The 18736-nt window shown below is 39.4% G+C and overlaps 2 protein-coding genes across 4 annotated transcripts in view; one reads left to right on the top strand and one right to left on the bottom strand.

Annotated features, from left to right (window-relative positions):
• PI4KA (phosphatidylinositol 4-kinase alpha) overlaps positions 1-18736 on the bottom strand; it is a 65261-nt gene that overhangs the window by 30543 nt on the left and 15982 nt on the right. For all 3 annotated transcript variants that reach the window (XM_064466603.1, XM_064466602.1, XM_064466601.1), the window contains exons 15-19: positions 18310-18405; positions 17390-17573; positions 16559-16662; positions 15410-15578; positions 11859-11909 (exon numbers count right to left, since the gene is read on the bottom strand). In XM_064466603.1, the coding sequence (XP_064322673.1) occupies positions 11859-11909; positions 15410-15578; positions 16559-16662; positions 17390-17573; positions 18310-18405 (604 nt within the window). The remainder of the gene's footprint in view (positions 1-11858; positions 11910-15409; positions 15579-16558; positions 16663-17389; positions 17574-18309; positions 18406-18736) is intronic.
• On the top strand, positions 180-8923 carry SERPIND1 (serpin family D member 1). Its single transcript, XM_009505461.2, has 5 exons — positions 180-284; positions 2309-3180; positions 6684-6957; positions 7883-8027; positions 8419-8923. Exons 2-5 carry the CDS (start codon positions 2325-2327, stop codon positions 8608-8610), a joined length of 1467 nt encoding a protein of 488 aa, XP_009503756.2. The 5' UTR covers positions 180-284; positions 2309-2324; the 3' UTR covers positions 8611-8923.

Raw genomic sequence — 18736 nt, forward strand, 5'->3', positions numbered from 1 at the left:
CCTTACATACACACCAATTTTTGCTCAAAGATCTTCCTCAAAAGTGAGCAAGTACCTGCAAAGCCATAGAAGTAGTTCAACAAACAACACACAATTCAGCAGCGATCTCTAAGCAAGGGAGGGATTTTGGCTGACGAAGTAAGTTTAGCAGTGTTTGGTTTAGGGAATGTTTACTTTGGGAGATACACAAAAAACTAGCGTCAAAGTTCAGATTTAAACCCTGCCATTCCCCTTACTTGAGCTACTCAACACATGCCTTCCATCTTCTGTACACGGGCTTAAAGGTAAGCTTCACTTATATCTGCTGTTATTTTAGGTAGATCTAACCAAGGACATATATACTGCAGAGTGAGGGAATGCTTTGCCTGTGTAAGTGCAGCTAAGCAATAATTGAACTTTGGTGAAGACGAGAATGTAAAGCTGGGAACTAGAGGCAGCAAATTCTTCTGTGCCAAAAGCAGAAAACATTTATCAATGGTTACTGGACAGAGTATCTCAGCCCTAAGGGCCTGACTTCTCGGGGCGGGGGAAAAAAGTGACAAATTTATGAAGAAACAGCAAAAATACTAAGTCGAGTCCTTCAGTCACAGTGTAAAACCATTTAAAAAGTGCTGTCTATGGGTCCTTCATTGTTGTAAAACAATTCATTTTTTATATGGGATAATCACCTGAAATGGTTGTTGTATTTCAGGCTAATTAGCTGGGGAGGAGAGATTTGAAAATTAAACTGTTAGTTCAGTTACTCCAGTCCCGCTACAACACGTTTGAACATATTTTCCTTTTAGCATTGGTTGGATTCACAGGCGTGCAGGAGTGTATACCTGTATGTTTTACTTCTGCAGAACAGCTCTTTGGACTATTTGCTAATTTAAAACATTTAAATTAACATATTAGTAAGATTTTTGGTTTAACTGTATTCAGTGTTCTGTCCTAGATTATACTGTATTTGCCATTTTACTCAAAAAAGTACTATCAGCAGAAATTGACTTTATAAAAAGCCATCAAGTGACTTTCTAAAGAAGTCTGAGCAAAAACCAAGACCCTGGCATTTAGACACCCATTTCACAGTTTCAGTTGGTGCAGTTATTGAACACTTACAGTTCAGCCTTTCTTGGACTGTCACAAGAAGGAATTGCACTTTCTCACATCTTTTTAAGAGCACTGTAATTATGGCAACCCGATGTTGTGGTGAAAGGTCTCTCAGACCCACTTCTTGGTGCAGTGTTTTACAGCCGAGTAAGGCCAATGCATTCTCTTCAAACAATACGTATCTAAGAGAGCTCTTCATTTTAAAAATAATTCAAAAAATGCAACAGTCCAATGCTCAGTAGATGAAGAGATTAGGTATCCCTTTAGAAAAATGCGTGTTCTACTTAAGCATATCCGCACACGAAAGAAGTGAGATTAAGAGTCCAGCATCGGGGTAACACTAAGACTAGAGAAACAAAGTTCTGAACAGGAAGCTGTCACGAAGAAAACGGAGAGCACATGTTGCGCAGGGCTACACAAAGGTAAACCAAAACGAAACCTAACTAAACAAAAAGCAGAATCAAGCCAATCCTTCACAGAACCAGCAGAATAGTATTCGCAGCTGCAAAAAGCGTGCACAGACATGTAGTACCACAGCGGAGTACGACCACGAGTGGCCAGGACCTATGTGTACGCCTAACGCTTCCCACAGCGCAGCCCCACTAACGGCATTTAATGCAAATACACATCTTCCTCCAGGTTTGTTGCTACATACCCAGATCTCTATTCCATCAAATTTCAGCCTTGTTCTTCCAAAAATAGTCCCATAAAACTCCCACTGTTGTTGTAGCTACAGGATGTCTGTTTCTTAAATTGTTCGGTACACCTCATCCTTCTGCTATGCTCCTGTAGTGGATGCCTAGTCCCTCCCCCTCCCGAGCTCGCATCTTCAAACTTACCTTCATGTCTTGTTTTTAGCATACACTAGTAACAGTACACATTTTAAGTGTTACAGGCTTATAAAGAGTCCCACATATTTTAGATAATGAGTTTGTTACTGCTGAAATATGCCAGTAATGACAACTTTTACAGCAGGAGGTCAACCAATTCGTTGGCAGGCTGGAGGCATTATGTAAGCAAAACCAATTACCAGCAAAGCAGATTTATCCATCTAATTAAGCTCTGTTCCATTTTAAAAAAAAAAAAAAAAAAAGCTGTCCAATAAGGTAACTATAGACCTTCTGCTGTGACAGAATTCAGCATGGACCTAAAATTAGGGAACAGACAACAAAAATTCAACTACTTTATGCTCTCTCAACGGTGTTATGCTGTCTTCCAGGTTTTGACCTGTCAGAATGAAGTTCCTATTTCATTTGCTTGCCTTTGTTCTCACCATAACCTCCACATTTTGTGGAGTCAAGGACTTCACTGAGCATTTTGAAAGCCTGAAAGATTCACAGCCACCTGAAAATGGGACCTATGATATGCCAAACTTACCACCTGAGTTCCACAGAGAAAACACTATCACTAATGACTTGATTCCTGAAGAGGAGGAGGAAGAGGACTATCTAGATCTCGACAAGATACTGGGTGAAGATGACTACAGTGACATTATTGATGCTGGCCCATACATGGTTTCTGAAATTCAGCAAGGAAATATTCTTGAACTATTCCAAGGCAAAACCAGAATCCAGCGCCTCAATATCCTCAATGCAAACTTTGGCTTCAACCTTTACCGCAGCGTGGCAGACAAAGCCAACTCTTCAGATAATATTCTCATGGCTCCTGTCGGCATTTCCACTGCAATGGCTATGATTTCTCTGGGTCTGAAGGGTCAGACCCATCAGGAGGTGTTATCTGTTCTTGGCTTTCAAGACTTCATTAATGCCAGCACCAAATACGAGCTCATGACTGTTCATAATCTCTTCCGCAAACTCACTCATCGGCTGTTCAGGCGCAATTTTGGTTATACACTGAGGTCTGTCAACGACCTTTATATTCAGAAGGACTTTTCTATTCTGAGTGATTTCAGAAACAGTATGAAAACATACTACTTTGCTGATGCCCAACCAGCTGATTTTTCGGATCCTAACTTCATAACTAAAACCAACGAACGCATCTTGAAGCTGACCAAAGGATTAATAAAGGAAGCTCTTGTGAATGTAAACCCAACAACGCTGATGATGATTCTCAACTGTCTTTACTTTAAGGGTAAGAATCTTTTAATTCAATCTTAGCAATCGACTTTCTCAGTTTGCAATGCACTGCATGCTTCATTAGAAACCCCAGAGTAAGCTTGACTCTAGTCTACAGTTCAAAAAAAGCCTAACTCCCTCATTAAGAAGAAACTCTATTAGCCCAGTTTTTGCATGTTTCTGTAGCACACTGATTTTCCAGTCATGCCCTGAAGTTACTGGGTATTGTACAAATACAGCAAATGCTCATTATATCCAAAACTTTATAGTCTAAAAGTGAGACTAAAAAACAACACTTGAATGCAGAATGGCCTCAGAAAGCATAAGCTTTGTAGGAGTCCTTGATGGTGAGGTATTACTTCATGTGCAAGTTATCAGTCACATTCAGTCCTCCTTCAAGTCATTGGCTTCACTGAAATGGTACAGGTTGATTTCAGTTAAAACACTTAACATTTCTGAAATATGCAGGATTCATACGAATGACTATAAAGAATTTCTGCTTAAAGTATGTATTTTTTACATGATCAGAGCATGATCGTTGTCAACAAGCCTACAGAGGGGACTAAAAGGAAGAACCAAAACAGTATTCCTCTAAAACTAAATATTTTTTAAAAATGCATTTACTACTTGGAATATTTCAGTTAATTCAGCATGAACCATCCACTGATATAGGCCCCTACACATTCACTATAGGCTGAACAGTTAAAGAGGCTTGAAGTAAAGACTGTATAATATATTCTTATTATAAATCCTTATTTTCAATTTCTTTACATTTAAACTAAGAGTCTGTGGTGAGATTTTCAACTCTGGTTATCTGCCTCAGCTAGAAGGCTTGGTAATTTTCAACAAACTTTTGAAGTGGTATTAAATGACCAAAAGGTGGGAGGTGCCAACGAAAGAGGAACTAAGAAAAAAAAAAAGGAGATCTGTTACTGACCAATTAAGATGAAAATTGGATGATGGTGACTTAAAACGCTGGTAAGGAAAGAGAGATTAACACAAAAGGATAACAATGTTTGGAAGTACTACATACTCCTTCCCATAACTTATAAAGGAGATTCTTTTTTCCAGTTATGTGTCTGCTTCCAGGAAACAAACGCTCAAGGGCTCTCTTACACCTGCCTTCTCAGCATTTGATGATGGGAACTTACAGGAACACCGTTCCTTTATGTTTATGAAGCGTACCTTCACCCCCTCACTTTTGCCATTTCAAAATAACTAAACACACCACCAAAAATTAAATAGCTTTAGTATTGGATCTCTTGACTCATCAAGACCAAAGAGACTTCTGGCTTTTTCTTCTCCCCATGAAGTCCTGTTAGTCCAAGTTGCCTTGATGCTATCTGCTGAAGGCTGTAATTTCTAACCCTCACAAACCAAAAAGATCAATTCTTTATTGCTGTCTCCCATTCTTTCACCTTATAGCATCGGTCTCCTGGTAATTCTATTCTGAGTTGAACTGAACTTTTTAAAAGCAAGCTCTGCTTCTGGGTTTCCTAGTTTCCCCACTAGTCCTAGACGTGCTAATTTTTGTCCACATCTTTCCCCTTACAATATTTACACTGTCCGTATCATTGCAGACAAGCTCTGTTAAGCCCTCAGAGCTAAAAAACCTGTGAGTATTCTCAGGTACACAGAGATGCTCGGTACAAGCGATACTGAGTAATGGGACACTTGCCAACCACCATGAAATCTCAAGCTTCCTTTAAATTAAACACCGTCAAGAAACTATTGGAAACCATTCACACTGGTAAGAAGCAAGTTTTATCTTGTATAGGTATCCAGCCTACCTCTAACTGAGATCTACCCTCCATTCTGCAGAGGTCTGAACAATCATTTACGAGCTTCCTATCAAGCAGGATCTGCTTAATTTTAGCCACGGTATCACAGCAGCTTTCCATAATTCACAAATTTTGACAGACCCAAAATTGCTTCTATGAGATTCTAGTAACGAATGCAAGAGAAGTCAACCAGTGGAGCAACATCTGCCACCACAGATGGATCCAAAAGGCATCTTGGTGGGAAGATCCAAAACGGGAAGTCACAGCAGCCAGTAAAGTGCCAGCTGGTTTCAGCCGACCCCAGAAGACCACGTGGCTCCTGCTGGAGGACAGCATTTTACCCCAAGACAAACACATCCGCGAAACTGAATTCAAGACAAAAGCTCCCCAGCTCCTCTCTCTTACTAGGAAGGGCTGATAAATGTCTCCCATTCCTCAGGTGATAACTGTGCTGCTGAAGCTCCCCCGACCTACAGCAGCTTCGTGTCTCTAGCTAGCCAGAGTCCTACGCCTGCTAATTCTGCTGCCTGAAGAACAGCCAGATGTTGGTTTTTCCTGAGAAGTGAGACAATTTGTTTGGGACTAGCATAATCCATTTTATATCCCATTCCCTTCAGAACACTAATCACTTTTCAATCTGCTCCCCATCAGCCCAACATATGAAGAAAATATTAGAATGACGGTTGGATTTAAGGCTTTTTTTGTTACTTCACAGCCAATTTGGCAAAGTGAGATTAACGATCTCAGAATCACTTGCAACCTTTTAAAAAAACGTTACCCATTAAGGTTAAATTTGTAGTCTTTCCACACAGTCACAGCCACACTCCCCACGTAATTGCTTGCCAACAGTGACCTAAAATCCAGAGTTTTAAACAGGAAATATCAGTAACCCTATTTCCACTCTGAAATTCTAGCTTTGTTTGCCCATTAAGAAAAAATTATGCCTTTTCCAGATCCTTGGTTGTGAAAGGACATCATTAGGAACACCACTTTAAAAAAGCACCTTCTTTTACAGTCAATAACTACTTGGGATGCCCAAAGAATCTTCACATAGAAAGACTCAAGCCCTGATGACGAAGCTGTGCTGCAAAATATGTTGAATCGTATTCTTTGGGCATAAACCTGTCCGACGACAGGCTCACGTAGGTGTGCTGAAACCACATTAAACTGGGTCACAGAATTAAGCGATCATCACCCAAACTTTTCAGGGTGTCTTAACACAAACTTAACTGGCTTGAATGGACTAAGGAAGGTAATGCCTTCAGCATAACATCATCTATGCAAAATGAAAACAACCATTACTTAGCTTGATGCTTCTGATGCTCGAAACAGCCTGGTTTCAGGTATCAGATCTCTCAGAAAATATAGCTGTGCCAGTTGTTTCTAGGTGCAAACCCTGTCAAATATTTTGCATCTGTTTAAACTTTTGTAATTTCCAGGTTCCTTGTAGAAAACAATCGTTCATACCAAGCCCTTTCAGATCTCCCGTTTGTGTTTACCTGCTTTTGTAATTCAGAATAGCCCAATCAGACACGTTAAGTTAGAAAGAAAGCCGGGAATTTTAAAGTCACTTTAAAACTTGTCTTCTTAGTCAGGCTTAATTGAAATCAACAATCTCCTACAGCAATTCCCAATTCACATGAACTAAAACTTAATGCTAAGTAATATTCTGGGAATATTTTATCAAACAAGGATCTTGGGGTTTTTTGTTTATCTGTCTTCTGCATTGTATTAACAGGAACTTGGGAGAATAAGTTTCCAGTGGAAATGACAACAAAGAGAAGTTTCCGACTGAATGAGAAGCAAACAATAAAGGTTCCTATGATGCAGACTAAAGGGAACTTCCTAGCTGCTGCGGACCCCGAGCTAGACTGTGGCGTGATGCAGCTCCCGTTCGTGGGGAACATCAGCATGCTGATTGTATTGCCACACAAACTCTCTGGCATGAAAGCCCTAGAAAAGCAGATAACGCCTCAAGTGGTGGAAAAATGGCAGAAGAGCATGACAAACAGGTATCTGCTGAAAAGTGCATCTTGTTAAAGTCTTAGCGTATTTTCTTGATGAGATTGACACAGGTAAGTAAAGAGTACTGAATACAACATACGATGTTTTGATTAAAAACCTTAACAACCACCCCAAAAAGATGGATTTATTGAATTAAAAGTCAGGACCAGGGACCTTTCAAAATTTAAATGCTGTCAGGAAATCACGGATGATTGAGGTGGAAAATTCTCACAGAATTCCAAAATTCTTTCTATTAAATATTTAACATTGTAGATTTAAAGAAAAAAGTTCTTACCAAAAAAGTTTACAATGAGGAGGAAAAACAGGAGTATGACAACAACAGGTTATTTGTGCAGAATAATCTCGGTCACATGGAAAGCAGCCTACGTTCATTTCAGCACTATGCATTCCAACATACCTGTTCCGCAAAGGCATGCGTTCAGTAATCAACAACGGACATCACGATTACAGGAGAGAAAAAGTGATGTAGCCTCTTGTGCAAGATGACAGACTAGGTGGTATCTGTCTTCAGACTCGATAAAAAGAGCTGATTTGACGCGCTATTCAGAAGCCAACCAATTTAGTACTCCAGAAAATCTGACAGTTCAACATTTATTACAAGCATATCCAGCCACGTACTGAACTGCTCAAAGCCATATATCTTACACGCAAATAATGTAAGTGATCATAAGTGAAATAGTAAATTGATAAACCAACAGTTGCAGGAGGGGAATTAATTTTTTAAAACACAGCTTTAAAGTAATGATACCCAAGTTTTCATATTAAGAGTACAGTAAACAGTCCTGTACATTTCTGTGTCCTGCTTGCTGAAGACAGCAAAAAAACCAAACCTCAACAGATAGGTAAAGCAGAAGAGTCATGCAAGTATGCATCTCCTCTATGATTCTTCATTTTCGTTTTTATTTTTACTAGAACAAGAGAAGTGGTTCTGCCTAAATTTAAGCTGGAGAAGAGTTATAACTTGATTGATTATCTGAGATCCATGGGAATAGAAGAACTGTTCAATGAAAAAGGCAACTACTCTGGTATATCGGATGAGAAAGTCACCATTGACAGGGTATTTACTCCTCTTTTCACTTCCCTTCTGATTAAACTATATCACCTGAAAACATGGCAACACAGTAAAAATAATTCACAGTAAGCTAAAATAATATTTTTTCCTCATCTCTGCTGGAGGACATAGGGGGGGTATGGGTTCCTCTGCATGTCGTTGTCTATTTATGCAACGAGGAACATGTTTAATCCAAAGTCAAAGGCACTAAAAGTGCTGTGCTCAGTCAGGAACAGGCATATCCCCAACCAAAACCAAAGGACTGCTGCCGCACAGGAGTTACCAGCCAGAGCGCCACAAGGGAGCCACGCGCGGGACGTGGAGGGCGGGAGGGCTGCGAGCACATCGCTGGGGTATACTTACAAGATCCTCAATTTCTTTTTTGTTTGTTTAACAGTTCAATCATCAAGGCACAATCACTGTGAATGAGGAGGGCACAGAGGCTGGAGCAATAACCAACGTCGGGTTTATGCCCCTCTCTGCTCAGATTCGCTTTATTGTCGACCGCCCCTTTTTGTTTCTGATCTACGAACATCGTACCAGTTGCCTCCTGTTCATGGGCAGAGTTGTCAACCCAGCCAAGTCTTAAAAGCAGAGCTGACCTCCAACACACTGTTATACATGGGCTGTATAATTACACGTTAATATACCAGTATCATAAATGAAATTTTATTGTCATGTTAGCTAATACAAAAGCCACTGGTATCAAAAGAAAATATATTACCTACAGGTAGTTTCACATGAATGGACTCAGAGCAGTAGATAATTTGACTGCAATTTAAAATGGTTAGTGCCACGTATTGATACAAGTATATTAAAAAAATAAATCACAAAGTAACTTAGACTTTGTGTTCTACGTCAGTGTATAAAATGTAATCAATAAAATATTCAGACTATCTTGATTCTTGAAGTTTAGGTCTAAATTTGTGCTAGGATGCCTATTTATAATAAAAAGGAATAAGGAAATCCTGAATACCTGACCAGCCTTAGAAACTTAAGTCTCTCCTATGTATGTTACATGATCTAACTTGAAGAAGAGTAGGTGTCTACGGTCATTCTTTTGCTTGCATCATTTAACATTCAGTAGACTGATACACACAATGAGCCTTATGGACCAGTGTACCAAAAATGTCTTGGAGGAATGAAGTACTAAGGGAGCCCCTATTTTTCCCCAACCTAACTTGTATCATTTCAATACAGTTCTTGGACCTTCATCAGTACAAGCAATATCAGAATCAGGCCAACCAAGTAAGTTATATAAAGATCCTCAGAGTAACCTCTACAGGGAAAGCAGCTAGCAAAATGTTCCTTTCACCGGCTCACTATCACCTACTCCTCTCTGCAAAGGAGAGTGATTTATAGCAATCACATTTGGTAAGAAATCAAATACACTCCTCACTTGATTCAATGTACAAAACATTTCAAGCCTTAAACTAAGACTGTAAACTTTCTGAATCATTCTGGTAACAACATGAATGCCGTACAGAGCCTGTTTCACATTTGAAAGAGAGAAGATCTACCTGCACTCTGTAGCTTCTTACTGCCTCCCCCCTACAGGGAACAGAGTTGCACCTTACATTCAAGTGAATAAAGCCTAGGAACATACTCACCTTTGCATACCTTGTGTTGCATCATACCTTTTAAAAAAATCGTGCCTCACAATCCAGTGAGTGTATTTTTATTTTTATTTGTGGTATCAAACATTGTATCCATCTAAATATACTCATAATATAAATTTGTCTTATGTTAGCAGAAATATGCATATCAAGCTATAAACCAAGTTATTTTAAGGATGAGGAAGTCTGTTTAAAGGGTGTTTTCCAATATTAACTTACTGATTTCATTTTGCTTTTGCCCACTGCCCTTCATAATTTTGCAACTACTACAATTATTTGCCCCGTACAGAAAGCTTTTTAACATGACAGCCAGTGAAATATCGGCATTAGATGATGAAGAGTAATGAAGAGCTGATATTGAATAGCAAGCTCAGATGTTTCCCTCTATTCCTGTCTCCCATTGTGCTTACTTCCTACCCCACTGTGCAGGGGACAATTTTCAGTATTGAAGGTTCACAACAGAAATAATTAACATTCATATACACATTGTTTTATTTATATTCAAGAAGAAAAGGCTATTCAAAAGAATAAATATTCATGCTGCAGATTTAATTGGTTTATCAATGATTAAATGAGCTGCAGCATCTGAAATATGGGGGGTTTTAGACCGAAGTAACAGGGATTATTCAAGGGAAAGAGGTCAAGCAGAAAAGCAAATCAGCTACTGCTCAGAACTCATGATCTTCATACATTGTGCAAGAAAGTCAAATATTTGCTTCAACAACCATAATGTAACCATTAACTCTTGCTTCAGATTCTGGCACTATCTGACTCCATTTAAAGGTCACATTGGTTAAGAAAAATACAATTATCACCAGCTATTCAGAGCAAATATATCATCAATAAAAATTTGGAACAGGAAAGTACTTCCATAACTTTTACATTAAGTCTCTAACAAGCACTAATCTTTTCTCAATATGGAAAAAATGATCCTGCTTTCACTGAAATCAGTGCTACTACCAGCTAGAACATGTGTCTCAGCACAGGACTACCTAGCTCATGCAAAAACTGAGCAGCTGAATAACAGCCATCCAAGGCGTTAATAAACCCACTGCTGTGAAGCCAGGATCTGGCCCTTGCCATTGCTGGTGAAGTCAGGAAGAGCTTATGTTGGAAACTGGTGGAAGAGACAGGGCAAGGAAAGGAACAGTTCTTTGATGATCTTTAACTGGTACTAATTTTAGGCTCTTCTCTCTGCAAAGCTTCAGTTTTGAGGTTTGTGAGGGCAGAGTACAAAATGAATTATATTCTTCTGCTTGTTAACGGATGTGCAGCACGAGCGAGTTACAAGTAGGCATGCCTGCTGCATGTAATACATCTTCCCCTTTTGTCCCACTAGCTGTGCAGGAAAGGTTCCACAGAAGACTTCAACTTCAGGTAGGGAGAAAGTGACACGATGCTTTTTGTCTCCCAGTAAATTTAAGTTTGGCTGTGGATCTCTGAGACATGATGTGTTTTGTGGAAGCTACAGCAGTTAGGCAACTAGTCTTACTGACTTGGAAACCCAGCTTGGATGCATGCAATTTTCTGCTGGAGATCTAGAATGGTTGCACACCATTTTTTAGCTGAATTAGTAGTTATGCTCTGTTTTAAAAAAAATGTTTTTCCCCCCAGAAAAAGTTGTCATCCAAGACCAAAACCAGATATACATCAAAATAAATGAGTCTCGAATAGACATCAGTGTCCTTGCACATTTCCTAAGATGCTTTTGGCATGACAGCCAATTCTAGTTTCAGAAGACACAGGACACTTCCTCCCTCCTTTCTCAATCGTTCTTTTCTTTTTTTTTTTTCCTTTTAAGAAGCAGAATTCACTGTGCTGCCAAACTAATATTCATTTTAACTCTGTTTCTATTAACTTTTGTTTTTCACTTTTCTCCTCAGGCCACAGACACGTGCTGTTTATGACTTTGCATGCCAAACACTCTTCAAAGAAATATCCCCTGTGGTGTTACTTAGCCCATGAATCTCTTGATTTCATGGCCAGCAACGACCTAACCCTGAATTACAAAAGACTAATTATTTTAAGAGATATGTCATTATTAAACAAATGTTTCCTCCCCTCTTAGAGCAAGAAATATTATTTTACAATACTGTTAGATTTCTCTTGGATGCTTGCTTCTGCCTAGCTGTTAATGAAACCATTTGACCATGAAATAGCACTGAAATTTGATATATGTGAGAAAAATTACTCTGCAACAACCCAACCATTGGATACTCACCACAGCAATAACAGGAATAAGCACACCCAGATTCCCTGCGCTACTGGAGGCCTGGAAAAGAAAAAGGAAATTATCAAAGCCTCTGCAAAAGCATTTCTAAAATACCTGCTACAAGACATATTTCAAGCACCAGACATTCCTACTGTCTATGCAAATTAAAACATACATTGCCGATTACAACTCTGTCTTCCAAACAGACGTGCACAAGGTGGCCACGAGAGCACCCCAAAAATCCACAGGACTGGGCACACCCTGGTGAAGCTTTGTTGAAAGACCCAGGTGGATCCTCATGGACTATTGAAGGGATTTTTTTTCCTCTTCAAGCACAGGGTCTTGAATGTTTGGAAGTTACATGCACCTTGAGCTAAGGTGGGGGGAAATACTCACTGACACCATGTCTACTCTGACACGCAACAACTGCAAGAAAAACGCTCGCATTAAATGGGTGGCCACAGACAAGTGACAAGTGCTTACTGAAAGTCTCATTTTACTACCAAAATGAAGCCAAAAAACCCCAAGTTTGTAAAAAGACACCATTTGCAAGAACTTATTTAAGCAGGGGGAGCAGCCTTTTCCATTGAGATACAAGAAAAATAAGGCCAAATACAGTGTTTAAAAACAGAAAACATTCACTGCACACAGCACATTGCCTCTCACCTTCTCTGATAAGGCAAACAGTCACAGCACAGAGAGCACACTCAGCCACCTCCCCTCTAAAGTCCTCCTCTACTCCCATACCCCTCCACACTGGGTCTGGGAGGGAGACGACTGTCCGGCCTCCTCCTTACAAGAGAGACCAGGTACAGAGACCGCTGCTCCTGCAGGGAGGGGGCGAGGCAGGCATGCCAGCAGCACACAGCTTTGAATGAAGGGGCATAAACAAAAAATGGGGGGGTGGGGGGCGCATGTGCCAAATAGTCTTCAGATGAAACAATAATGATACAACCCAAGTAAAACACATTTTAGTTATCTCTCCTGTAGTGTCCAAGATAAAGCAAAACAAAAGACAGACCTTAAATATTTTTGAAGGGAATGAAAGAACAGCACTCAAGTCACTAAGGGATAGGAACAACGGGAACGTAATTTTTTATTTTTGCTAGCATCAGGACCGTCCACTACACATGACAAACTGCTGCAGAGTCAGAGATGGCAGCTAACTGAGGTAGCCAGAATCCAGCGTGTGACACCAACAGATAGAGCTGTAGAAAACCCACTTTTCTACTAGCATTTTTGTTACAAAACTGAAGTCTCAGCCTCTTAATGATAATAAAGTATATATAATAAAGTAAACATTTCTTCCCCTCACAGAAGACACTTTTGCATGGTTGAAAATTCTGGTTTAAACCAGAGCAAATAAGCCACTGAAGCATTTTAACAGTTAGCAAGAAAATTTAAGTCCATAAAAAGTTATGCTGGGAAGCAGAGGACAGAAGCAAACTACCGAAGAAAAAAATTGCCTTTGCTGGGAGTACAGCATGTGCAGTGTTTTTCCTACTTTATCTCTTCTTGCAAATGAAGTAACCCAGTCTTCAGGATACCTTTCACAACTTCTACTCTACATTGAGTAAAGAGTGTTCTAGTGAACACTGCTATCAGTACCTTCATACTAAAGAAACACTGCCTCCTAGCTCAAATCCATGTTAAATCAATTGCACATTTTTCCGCTTGCAGGCAGCTTTAAGTCAGTGCAGCAGCTTGTCTCCCATAGCGATTCCAAAACTGAAACAGTGGAAAAACATCCCTGAAAGGAGGAAGGGGAACCTAATTTAGAAGCGTCACTTTAGAGCAGTGATTACAATCTGCCTTTCACCATTTCACATCACTTATCTGTGGTTAAAAAAAAAAGAAACCCAGGGACAGAAATTTTCCACCAGAGACTTCATGAAAGGCAGAGTCTGGGCACATCCTAGTTCCCTTTTAAGAGAAGAGCTGGCATCCCTGATTAAATGCAGTCTATCTTTAAAGCAAACAGATTCATTTCAGATGGATTTACCAGGAGTTCACCCATCCCATAAAAGGATAAAGAAAGAACTTAGTACTATTAAGGCAGGCACAGGAGAGGGAAAAAGAGCTTAAAAAGGAAAAAACCACGTTGCTCCCCTTAGTGCTACCAAATGTGCCTATTCCAAAAGGAAGTGTTACCTCTCTGCCCCAAAAAGCAGGGAACAGCTCTCAAACCACATCTCCAAGAAGACCTTAAATTTCCAGGATGGACACATTTGAATTATTAAAACATAAAAGTGTATTTTTTGGATAAAGAATCACTATCAAACACCATGAGTTTTTACAAGTTATTCTAAGGAAGTGCATAAATGCCAAGAGGTTACAGCATTTGAACACTAGGGAGGAACGTGACTGGAGGAAGGCTCTGATTTTTGATGAATAAGAAGCTTTTCAAACAATAATACATAGTCAAGAGCAACAGTCAAGGTTAACACCTTGTTTATGAGTACATTTTAGAGCAAAGATTAAAGGAAGGTATTGTGGGAACAGCTGAGATTTTTGTTTGCTTCTTCAATAGAATAGGCACTTCAAGTGCTCTGGATACTTTATGGGAATGGGAAGAAAAGCTAATACGAAGTGAGGTGAAAAAGTCCTCACGTAAGAAAGCAAGCAGAGAGTTCTGACTGAATAAGGTAACTGCATATAAACTGCTGCTGAAGAAATTTAGTTCGCATTTAAAGACACTCCTCTTCCAAACCTTCTCATAGACTTTTAAAGGCCAGCATATGTTAAATTTTACAAACTGCAATTGAAAATTGCATTTAAAAAGAACTCCATTTTAAAGCAAAACCACTCAGTGTCTTCTGCAAAGTATTCCTACCACGCAAATTAATCTAAGAGACAAGTCTCATCCTCCTTAGGCAGGCTTTTTGGATAAACTTGCTCTCTAAATAAAGCACCCTTAAAATAATCAGCGATTTTTATTAAATCTGGAATTTTCACTTCACTGCACTGTTTCCATTATAAGCCTAGACAGGTAGGCCTGCATCAACTTAGGAAAAAAAGATCAAGATGCACCCACTCATAGCAGCAATTCAGGATTAATCAGGAACACATACACTGACTACTTCAAGCTGGAGGTTGGCCTAGATGACTTCCAAACCTGAGTTTTGCTATGATCCTATAACACCACTAAAATTAGAAGTACAATTCTGTCACATCTAAAGACACTTTTAAGAATGAGTAAGAGGCGTTCAGTAGTCAGCATTCCGTATTTCTCTTTGCAGCTCTGCCTCTAACAGCTGAACACTGCAGACAGTTCCCTCAGCCTCACACAGAACCAGGCTCAGCTGAACAGGTATACCACTGCTTTATCTCAGCTACTATGCACAGGTTGGTTAGGTGTTTGAAAGGCATTACAGACCTGCACTCATATTCCATGATCAGAACACATTCTTAGGTTTAATGAAGCGTGATTTTTTCTTCTCTGTGTGCAAGGGTAAGGTTTTGGTTTAAAAAAGCCATACAGAAGACTATGTTTAGTAGCGCCATCCATATAAATGCACACAATTAAATGCATACAATTAAAAAAACAGTGAATAGCCAACCTTCAGTGCCGGTCCTTTCTCACTTGCTCTCTCACTAGCTCTCTTTCCTTCCAGCCCAAGCTGGACAAACAGTTCCAGCAAGTTCATCAGTAGTTCATCCACAAGGTGTTCTCCTTGAATGTTAGCAGCGATGTTAGCTAGGGCGTTAATGACTGCTAAGGAACAGTGTCTGAGAAGAAAGAACAGTGATGATGAACAAGCAATTCCTCAAAGACTTATATTTTCAGTGCTTTCTTCATAATGCTGATAGTAACTCTTCTTGTGACAAGGCTGCTGACAACTTTCATTCAGAGGGGTTTTTTTGGGGGGGTGTTGTTTTGTGTTTTATGAATAGCACATCACTTTACTAATAATTGAAATGCAAATGGTATTTAACTGAACAATGATTTGCAAGCTTCGCCTCTGGAGGACATTTCACTTCTGATGCTGTCATGGCCAAAAGGAAGTTACTTTCCTGTAGCAGATACGGCTACAGGTAACAAGCAGCAAAGGGCTGTGTTTCTGGATTGGGAAAGCTCTTGAGCAGAAGAATCAGAACTAGTATCAGTTGTTGTTAAAGCTGAGGCTGCATTGGTCAGGCAGTATGTTAAAAACATACTGACAAGAGCAGTCCTCTCAGTTACTCGCACACTACATTAAAAGATACCAAGCCTACCCCAACTATCAACAAAGCCAGTGATAATCTTTAGTTATAACAGGGACTACAGTGCATACTAAGAATTAAATTGTTAATGGTTTGCATTTAACCCTTCCAAGTAGTGGGAAAAAGGAAAAAAAAAAAACAAAACTACACATACACAAAACCCAGTGGAACTCCATTAACTGTTCTAGGCTAGGAGATTAATTGCTCTGCTTACAGATAACGCAGGTCATCAATGTCAATTATCATTTAGAAACATTAACTCCTGGGGGGGTGGGGGGAGGGCAGCAATCAATACTACCTGTAGTCAAAAACATTTTTAGAAATCTCTACATTATGAAGTGCCACTATTTTAAAACCAATATATTACTTTCTAACATCAAAGGAAAAAAGAAGAGTACTATTTATAACCTTGTTATAAAACGTGGAAAAAAGTGAAAATTGCTGCTGTAGTATAAAGGATATTCGATACAGTGTTCATACAGTTAAGGGACACAGCTAAGTGTTACCTGTATCCATGATCCTTATAGTCTTTTGTGGCAGAGTAAACAACTGAGCTTGCTTTAACACTGATTTGCTGAAACAGATTCCACACCTCCTGGTAAATATATTGCTGTAAAAAAACCCCAACAAACCACTAAGTAGAGCTTATTGAATACAACCTCCCGAAAGAACCACCCTGTAAAACAGACTAAGTATTACCAAGTTCTTCAGACAAGTATCTAGTATAGCCCGAGCAGTGGTTTCGGCTTCCATAAAGCACACAGTGGAAGTGCTTTCATTAGAGATTTAATTGCTCAAATTTTGCAAAATTTATTTAGTTCTTTAGCTCCACCTTCCTGGTGGAAAACTTTTTTCCAGGTTTCTGAGTTCTGGCAATTAATTCCTCACTCAGAGGCACAAATTACATTCGGAAAAGGTAAGTCAGTTAATCCTTGTATGACTGAAGAAGGCAATCTATACTTTTAAATGTATGGACCTACAAGACTTTGAAAGTTAATTGATGATATGAAAAAAGATCCTGTGCACCTATTCGGGACATAGGCCAAGTTTATAAGCTTCTTAGCTTTTGAAAACATTAAGTTTGATTGGTTTTTATAGTTTGTTTTTTAAAAAAACAACTTATTTTTTATCGGGACTAATCTTTACAGGGACAACATTTCACACATTACTAATTAGCTCTTGCTAATATCACAGGGACATGAGGTTTGTACAAGCGCATACCTGCGGTGAAGAAAAAAACCTTAAAACCTTTCTGCAAATGCAATTTCTAAAATACGTTTCCTTTGGAAAGGAAAGGGATCCTGAACTGGCACTCTCTTGGCCAGTTCTTTCCTTACATTTCCAGTGATGACCAAGCAGCCCAGCTGATCAATGATGAGTACATCAAGATGAGAAGGTGGCTGGCAAAACTTCTGCTGTAAGATCTGCAGGATGGGTTCCATCATTTTTGGGGTGTCCCTCAGTGCCACTGCAATGTGCCCTAGAGCACGAATTGTGTGGTCAGGAATCAAATGAGCTTCCCTGTTACAAAAAAAAAAACACAACAAAAAAAAAACCCAAACCATACATGTAACGGTTGCAGTTAGTCAAGACCTCCAAGCATGGTTGCATTTCATGTATGAAACAGTTCGTGTACTAAATTTAAACATCACTAACAGCTTTAATATTGCCACTCTATATACCCATCTACTCCCAACATTAACATTAGAGATATACTTGCACAAGTTGGTCTTCAAAATAAAAAACAAAAAACCCCCCAAATGCACTATCCAAGAAACCCACACTAATCTATGAACTCACTGTTCTAGAAGCAACAGTGAGAAGAGGTAAAAGTGATCTACAAAACATTAAGACGAGACAGTCAGACCAGCTACCACAGGCCCTCCCCTCAGAGGTTTCTTGCTTGGAGAGTCTCTTAAAAGTGAAGCAAGTCAAACACCACAAGTGACAAGCTGTGTCTAGCCATACAAGACAGCTGAAGCCTGAAGGATTCAGCAGAGGGAGCATCACTCAATATAGAGCTCAAAATTGGCTACTACTCACCAAAGATTTGCTGATTCAATCAGATAAAAATGAATCCATACCTCTCCAAATGAAAACAAGGGCTCAGCTCTGCAGAGGTGCATGGGAAGATCTCGACCCCACATACAAGCTCACTAATCTCTGAGACAATTCCAAAATAATGCTGCCCATACTTCTATCAAGCTTCAGGTTCATTGAGTGAAGGAAAAAATTGGTTTGATGACTAAAAACTTACTTATCACTCTCTTGAGAGATGTACAGACGGTTAGATAAACTGGCAAGAAAGGCCTCAACAATCACCGAATCTATAGTCAAGCCAGCTTTCAAGCATCTGGAATAACAATGAACAGAAAACTTGCTCGAAAAGCCAGAGGAAAAAACAAAGCACGAATTAAACATTTTAACTTTTTACTACTGTAAATGCATGCCAGGTATAAGGGAAAAAAGTTTATACTAAAGTATAAGAACTGATTGCCTAGGAACACTGCGGATGTATTTAAAAAAATTAGCAGAGTTTCCACTGCTGCTTTCTCCAGCAAAAATAAAGATGGGGATATGCAATAAGGTAAATTCAGGATCTACTGCTTTAGAAACTTTAATACTTTGTCTCTAGTCACCAACTATTTGTGTGTCCTCCAACTGTCTGTAGCTGTCTAGAAGTG

Source organism: Phalacrocorax carbo, chromosome 15 (genome assembly GCF_963921805.1).
Source record: "Phalacrocorax carbo chromosome 15, bPhaCar2.1, whole genome shotgun sequence".
NCBI classification, from domain to species: Eukaryota; Metazoa; Chordata; class Aves; order Suliformes; family Phalacrocoracidae; genus Phalacrocorax; species Phalacrocorax carbo.